The following is a 7,534-nucleotide window of genomic DNA, read 5'->3' on the forward strand; positions in this document are numbered from 1 at the left end:
GAGTTCCTCAGATGCTCTCTTAGGATCCTTTGAAGCTTTGGGCCACAGCTAGAAAACCTACCCAAGAGACAATTTTGTTGTTTGGGGGGGGGGGTAGGGAGATGCCTACAAGCACAAGCACCAGCGATCAGGTCCCCAGAACCTGCATAAAAGCCAGCTACTGGGCCATCAATCAGTAACCCCTGAGCTCAGGGCGTGGACAGGATTGGAGCTCACTGGCCGTCTAGGTGACCAGAATCAATGAGCTCCAGCTTCAGTGACAGACCCCGTCTCAAAAATGAAAGGTGGAGTGTGATTTACTGAGACACCCGATGTTGACATCTGGCCTCCTGTGCACATGCACACAAGTACGAACACGCATGCACATGATGTATGCACATGTGTGCATGCACACACACACACGCATGCACACAGACTTATGTCCCCCCAGCCCGTCCCCACATCCGCTCTGACTGTTCATTTCACATAGCACACTGACACCCCACTCCTCCATCAAACAGGGTCGCTCTTCTGTTGTAAGTGCCGCCATTGTTAGGGCTTCTTCCCGTACCGTTCACAGGAAGAACCACACCACACAACCCCAGCACCCAGCTCTTATTATGGCTGGAAGGCAGACTTTTTTTTTTTTTTTTTTTACAATTTCATAAAGATAACAAAGGCAGTTTCTAGAAAAAGCTACTGACTGCACATTGCTTACTCTGCATCATGTTTGAGGCCAAAATCAGAGAAGTCCTCGTTCTCTGCTGTGTATTTGTTGTAACAGTCGCTGGCCAGGGACCGGAAAGCTGGGTAGACCTGGCAAGTGCTGTTTCGGACTCGCAGCTGCCGCACTCTGGGGACACCGAGGAGAATGTTCTCGTAGTAGATGCGGCTGCTGTTCTTCATGCTGTCCGGCTGTGTGTTTCCGTACCACGAGTCCCAGTACAAGCCTTCCACGAGGGGTCCCTCCATGAACTTCAGAGAAAGACAAGGGTCATCAACAAAAATCGTATTCACACACGCAATTCTACATATTGACCCAGATGAAGGCCCCGGTGGCTGCTACTCCTGGCTTTGTCCCTGTTCTATTCTAAGTGATCCCAAGCCCAGGACTCCATGTCCCCATCTCTTGTCTTTGCCACCAGCCACATAGCACAATTAAAGGAGAAAGGACAATTTGTACTTCTCATTTCCTACGAGGCCAGTGATTTAGGACCACTTGGACCTTGTCTTATATTTGACCTCTTCTTAACTAAAATTTTCTTGTCACTGTGACAGAATTCCCGCTGAAACACCTTGAGGGAGGAGAGACTTCAGTTAAGTTTCAGACTGCCTTAGTAGGAAGGGTGAGGCACAACAGGGCGGCTCGGAGAGCAGTGGCCTGGCAGCGGGATGCTACGTGCTTTCTCCTCTAACCCCCGCCCCCCCAGAGTCTGTAGATGGTGCCACCGCATTCAGGGTTGGTCTTCACTGGTAGTGAACCCTCTCAGAAAAACATACCACGCTGTACCTTTACAGGTTGTTATGAATGATCTTAAGGGATGGATGTGTATGTTTAGGTGGGCAATTATATCTTATCAACTGGATCAAAGGTTATTGTGCTGTGTGTTCTTTCATGTGCAGATTTATGTTTAAGAGAGTGAGTGGCAGCAGAGACACTGGGATGACGCGGAGTTAGGATGTGCATTTCTGGCAAGATATCTAGCAGATATCTTGGGGCACTGCAGTGCCGGATGGGTAAAAGACAGCCCTTTTTATAATTTTACAACAATCTTCTCTATGCTCACACCCCAAACTCAGTGCCACATGAATGCACACAGGACACACGGTTCCCCATTCTTAGAATGCCTCTCCTTTTCTGACACAGGGTTTCTCTGTGTAGCCCTGGCTGTCCTAGAACTCCCTCTGTAGACCAGGTTGGCCCCAAACTCAGAGCCTGCCTGCCTGTGCCTGCCGAGTGCTGGGATTAAAGGCGTGCTCCACCACCGACTAGGCAGATGCTTTCTCCTCATTGACCCTTGAAAATGGATCCACTTCTGAAGAGCCTTCCCTCACTGCCTGTCCTTTACAACTACGCGTTCGTGAGATGGGAGACCAGCAGCCGCCTCTCTTCAGTTACTCTTCCTTCAGGATGACCTGCGCTACGGGTAGCAGAAAACTGGTCTATTCTGGTGCTGAAGGAACCTGTCTCATGGGATTACGTATATTGCACATTGCTTTTTAAACTATATACTGCATATTACTGTAGCACACAGTAGAGGGTTTCATATATAAATTGGGAATATTATCTGTTCTGGGAAATGAGCAATTTGTAAGACTGTCCCTCGTGTGGACTTTATTTTCACCATCACGCTGGCTTCAGTACTGATAACAAATCTCGTGTTTTCTAAAGGAAACGGGAATGTTTGAAAAAGTACCAAAACATTGAAGTTAAAAAGAACAGCATCATATTGTGAGCATAAAGATCCACAATAAATACTATTGGTTGATTTTCTAATAAAAATAACACTCGATTTTATTAATTCCTTTAATAAATCTTTCCTGGGCATTTTCTGTGTGTGGCAAGGGTTATGGGCAGTCTGTGAATTTCTTTTTATGTTTTTTTTTCCCCCAGACCTAGGGCTCAAACCCAGGGCCTTGCACTTACTAGGCAAGCATTGTAGCCTGGGCTAGCCCGACCACTGGCCAATGGGCTATCTGAGGCTACTTCATCAGGTCACATGTCTTACCTTCCAGAACTCAGTTATGCTGCGAATGGACCTAAAGCTGCTTCTTTCGTCATCAGGTAGAGAAGTGTCCACAAACAGAGATGACATGACTTTGTTTAAGTAGTACATATGTGGGTTGACCGTCCCAAAAGTCACTAAGGAGAACAATTTGTTTAAAATTTGCAACTTAAAAATCCTACTTCAGCAGTGTTCAAAAATATGAATTCCCCCAGCTTTAAAAAAGGCATTGTCTAAGTATTTTTACATTTATCTATCTTTTGTGTGTGTGTTTCTGTGTGTGCATATGTATGCACGAACACACATGTCATGGTACAAACACGGAGGTCAAAGGACAACTTGTGGGAGCTTGTTCTTTCCTCGTGTGGGTTCCAGGGATCAAACTCAGGCCCTCGGGCTTGGCAGCAAGCACCTTTGTCTGCTGAGCCCTCTCAGCAGCCCTGATCATTAAAGCCAGAAACATGCAAATTAGGTAGAACTTTCCTTCAGTCCCCGTACTAAAGCCGGACATGAATTCTTCAGGTTTCACATATATATATTTAATATTCTCTTTAAAAACTGAAGTCAAATTAGGGCCATTGAGATGGCTCAACATCTAACATGGCATGCAATGGCAATAAGAAAAAAGGGGGAGAGAGAAGCACACAACCTTGTTCTCTGACTACACATGTGTGCAGCTCCCTCTGTCATGCAGGAATGCCCAGATGATATATAACCGAGGTCACATTATATCCAGGATTCTGCTGATGGCATTTTCTCTACATTAATAGGCAACATTATATAGTAAGTGGGTAAGTGTATGGACCTTGAATTCAGTCAGAAGAGTTAGAGATCTCATCATAAGGGCACTCGCTCTGACTGTGTGGTTGTGTCTTATTTATGGAACGTGTGTGTGTGCTTGTGCTTGTGCTTGTGCATGTGAAGGCAAGAGATCAACATCAGGAGGCCGTCCATCTTGGCTTTGTTTCTGAAACAGGATCTTTCATTAGCTCTCAAAGGAGGCTGGGCTGGCTGGGCAGCAAGCCCCGGGGGGCTGCCTGTTCTCCCTCCCCAGCCCCGGGATGACAGGCTTCACCCCGCTCTGCTTTTCTCCATGGATTCTGGGGATCAAACTCGGGTTTTCATGTTTGTGAGGCACTTTACAGACTGAGTTATTTTCCAGCCGAACATGTAAAACGTTTAAACCCATGCTTTGAAACATAGTAAAATTGTTTTAAAAATTAATCAGTAGTATTTTTCTCTCCTTTTTTTTTTTTTTTTTTTTTTGGAGCTGGGGACCAAACCCAGGGCCTTGCGCTTCCTAGGCAAGCGCTCTATCACTGAGCTAAATCCCCAACTCCTCTTTCTCTCCTTTTATAAACTATTTTATTTCTTTCCAGAACTCCCCAGTTAAATAAAATACAAAAACTATATGGTGCCAACGATAACAGAGGGAAAAGACTCAAATCATCAAGCCTGACAGTCTGAGATGTGCACGATGAAGGTGGGAACCAAGTTGCCCTCTGACCGCCACCATTTGCGTGGTGCATGCGTACGCGCATGCGCACAGCAAATACATGTGGCATTCTTTAACAGTGCATTTATGTCGTGGCATATTCTTTTTTAAATTTTTATTTCATGTGCACTGGTGGTGTGCCTGAATGTCTGTCTATGTGAGTGTGTCAGAAGTCCCGGAACTGGAGTTACAAAGACATGTGTGAGCTGCCATGTGGGTGCTGGGAATTGAACCCGGGGCCTCTGGGAGAGCAGCCAGTGGTCTTAAGAGCTGAGCCATCTCTCCAGCCCCTTCGCTGTACATTTCACAGTAGTTAATTTATCCTCTTACTGTAGATATAGGTTGTTATAAGTGTTCAACAATCTCTGGTGGAATTAAATAATCTTTTTTTTTTTTTAAGATTTATTTATTATGTATGAGTACACTGTAGCTGTCTCCAGATACACCAGAAGAGGGCATCGGATCTCTTTACAGATGGTTGTGAGCCACCATGTGGTTGCTGGGAATAGAACTCAGGACCTTTAGAAGAGCAGTTGGTGCTCTTAACCGCTGAGCCATCTCTCCAGCCCCCTTAAATAATCTTTTGGCTCACGTTTCCTACCATCTAAAATGCTGGGTAGCGAGCGCATGTTAGCGTCACCGCTAGAACTAAGCCTTTTATAAATCAGTCTGGGATACCTTATCAAGTTGGCTACAGCTGTCTTTTATCTCGGACACCTACCCCTGCAATACCAATCGATTGGAATTGGTATACAGCTGAAAGAAACCCTGTATGCTAGCTCCTAGCTACACACATCGGGCAGTTAAAATTAAAAATGTTAACAAGCTTTTTAGATGCTAAATCGATGCCAAGGACACTGAGAAGGGTTGTTAGCATTGACTGAGCGGCTCTCTCTGCCCTCCTCAAACATTGGCGTTTATCTTCTCAGCACAAATGTACTTTTTTTTCGACTGTGTAGCATTTACTGAAAACCATGAAGCTTGGAGCCACCCCAAACTTTATGTTGGTTCCCATTTGTACTTTTTATTTCTGGAACCAAACCAATGTAACTCTATGGCGCTGAAACAAATTTTATCCAATCCCCAACCCAGGGGACTGTGTTTTAAATAGATTCTTCAAATTAAAATAATAATAATCATATTCAATCAGTGTTGACTTTGGAAGCTTCCCATTACATCTGTGGCCTAGTTTTGCCCCATAAAAATTGGAAACTGAGTCAATCCTAAGAGAATGATCTCCGAAATTTGTCTTAACTATCTCAAAACTTGTCAGTTGTTTTAGTTTTGATTTTAACTACTAGTTCAACCGGCGTTCTTTTACCTGCACCTGTGTACTTACATATGCATAGATTTATTAGAAAAATAAAGTATAGTAACAACTCTTCAAGTGTGGTGTTAACCTCCGCTTCCCTTCGGTAATGCAGGTCATGTTTTGAAGTCCCTGTGAGATGTAGAACAAGAATTTTTCTTCATATTTCCGGGTAACTAGAACATATATAAGTAACTAGGATGGGAAAAACACGACTAGTTTTAGTAGCTTCTGGCTCCAGATGTAGCGCTCAAGGACGCGACTCCCTCAAGCGACCCACACCCACGGAGGTGACAGCCTAGCTAGAGGAGTCTTCTCTGGACTTCGCTTCTGTGGCAGCGCTGGCAACCATCACAGGAGTGCGGGGTGGGGTCAAAGCTCCTTCCTGGGTACCCGGAGTTGCCAATGGGCCCTGGGTTACCTATCCTCTAGGCGTACCCACCCTCACCTCCTCGTTGCCACCAAGTCGCCTCGGACATCACGGACAGGACCACACGGCGGGTGCGGCTCTGCCGGTTCCACCCAAGCCCTGACCCTGCGCCTGCGCAGTAGAGCCGCAGTGCTCTAACCCGGCAACTGCACCCGCCCTCCGAGCGCGGGTTCCTGGGCTGAAACCTAGTGCGCCTGTGCGGACACGGCACCGCCCAGGTTAGAGCTTCAACTCCTGGGGGTTGTGTGGCTGGAGGTTTATTTCTAGCTCACTTTTCTGGATGCAAAAAAGAAAATAAGTGTCACCACCTACAGTATTAACATGAGTGGCCAAAAGACGCGGTCAGCCCTCCCTTTTGTTTAATTGATTTAATAGAAAGAATCAATCTCTCTCTCTCTCTCTCTCTCTCTCTCTCTCTCTCTCTCTCTCTCTCTCTCACACACACACACACACACACACACACACACACACCTTGAGGGTCACGGCGGCCCATCATATCTGTCATACAACCTTTAGGAAATGGACACCTGGAGGGTCCTTGAACACCTGGAGGGTCCTTATTTAGAGGACAACACTGGCCTATATGTGGTGGAGCCCCGTCCTCAAATACCAAACGCTCCAGCTACAAATCTTCAGTGTTCTCACAATTCACTTATTAAATACATCCATGGGTCGATTCAAAAACTTGTTCATACCTAGATGCCCAGATGTGGTTTTGCTTATGCATGATATGAGCTGGCAGGTTGTAAATTAAAATTTTAACAGCCTGCAATGATATGTAAAGTGATTAGAAGGTGGAGCATGAGGAAGTGACGCTTTAGAACAAAACGGAGAAATTTAAAGTATACAACGTGCATTAGGGGTCTCTAGGGGAACATTAGGGACAGAATTGATCTAATATAAAAAGGAATATTTTTGGGTGACTTACAGGCTGTGGTCCAGCTACCTCAACAATGACTGTCTCCCAATGTCCAAGAATCAGTCTGCTAGGCTGGATGTCTCATTTGCGCTTCAGCAAATGTTGGAATCCCAAAGATGTAGGCTCTGACGCCAGGGAAGCGAGAATAAGGGCAAGCCGGCAAACAGCAACTTTCTTGTTACATTGGCAGCTCTGAGAAGGTGTGGCCCCGAATTAAGGTGGGTCTGTGGACTTCAAATGATCCAATTAACTAAAAATCCCTCACAGTTGTGCCTGTTGACTTGGGTTTTTTAGTTAACTGCAGATGTTGTCAACAACCAAGAATAACTACCACATATCATAAACACCTTTTCTAGCAACTCTATTTACGTGACCAGCCTATGTTGTTTAAGGGACATGCTGGAGATTTCCCACTGAGCAGATGTGGCCATTTTTGTTTTATGCTATGATTGTATGATTTTACCACAGAATTTAATTGTCTTCTTAAAGACTTGTTGACTGGCGCAGTCCTTTGACATAGTTGTGTTGTTAGAAGACCCTTGTGTGTGTTTTCTGCCTTCTTTCTTTAGGACATCCCCCCCAAAAGACATTGACTATTAAAGGGGCAGGAGAGGGAAAGAGCCCCTCAGGCCAGACGGAGTCTAGTCTGTCCTTCTTGCTGGCTGAGAACTTCAAC

General features: G+C 45.4%; 1 protein-coding gene across 2 annotated transcripts in view; it reads right to left on the reverse strand.

The window, feature by feature from the left end:
• Window positions 1-6,026, reverse strand: part of Pkd2l2 (polycystin 2 like 2, transient receptor potential cation channel) — a 35,134-nt gene extending 29,108 nt beyond the window's left edge. The window contains exons 1-4 of one of the 2 annotated variants that reach the window (XM_032885999.1): window positions 5,958-6,026; window positions 5,540-5,641; window positions 2,709-2,842; window positions 698-954 (exon numbers count right to left, since the gene is read on the reverse strand). In XM_032885999.1, the coding sequence (XP_032741890.1) occupies window positions 698-954; window positions 2,709-2,842; window positions 5,540-5,641; window positions 5,958-5,988 (524 nt within the window). In that variant the 5' untranslated portion in view covers window positions 5,989-6,026. The remainder of the gene's footprint in view (window positions 1-697; window positions 955-2,708; window positions 2,843-5,539; window positions 5,642-5,957) is intronic. The other variant, XM_032886000.1, reaches the window with a different exon arrangement.
• Window positions 6,027-7,534: the final 1,508 nt, after the last annotated feature.

Source organism: Rattus rattus, chromosome 15 (genome assembly GCF_011064425.1).
Source record: "Rattus rattus isolate New Zealand chromosome 15, Rrattus_CSIRO_v1, whole genome shotgun sequence".
NCBI classification, from domain to species: domain Eukaryota; kingdom Metazoa; phylum Chordata; class Mammalia; order Rodentia; family Muridae; genus Rattus; species Rattus rattus.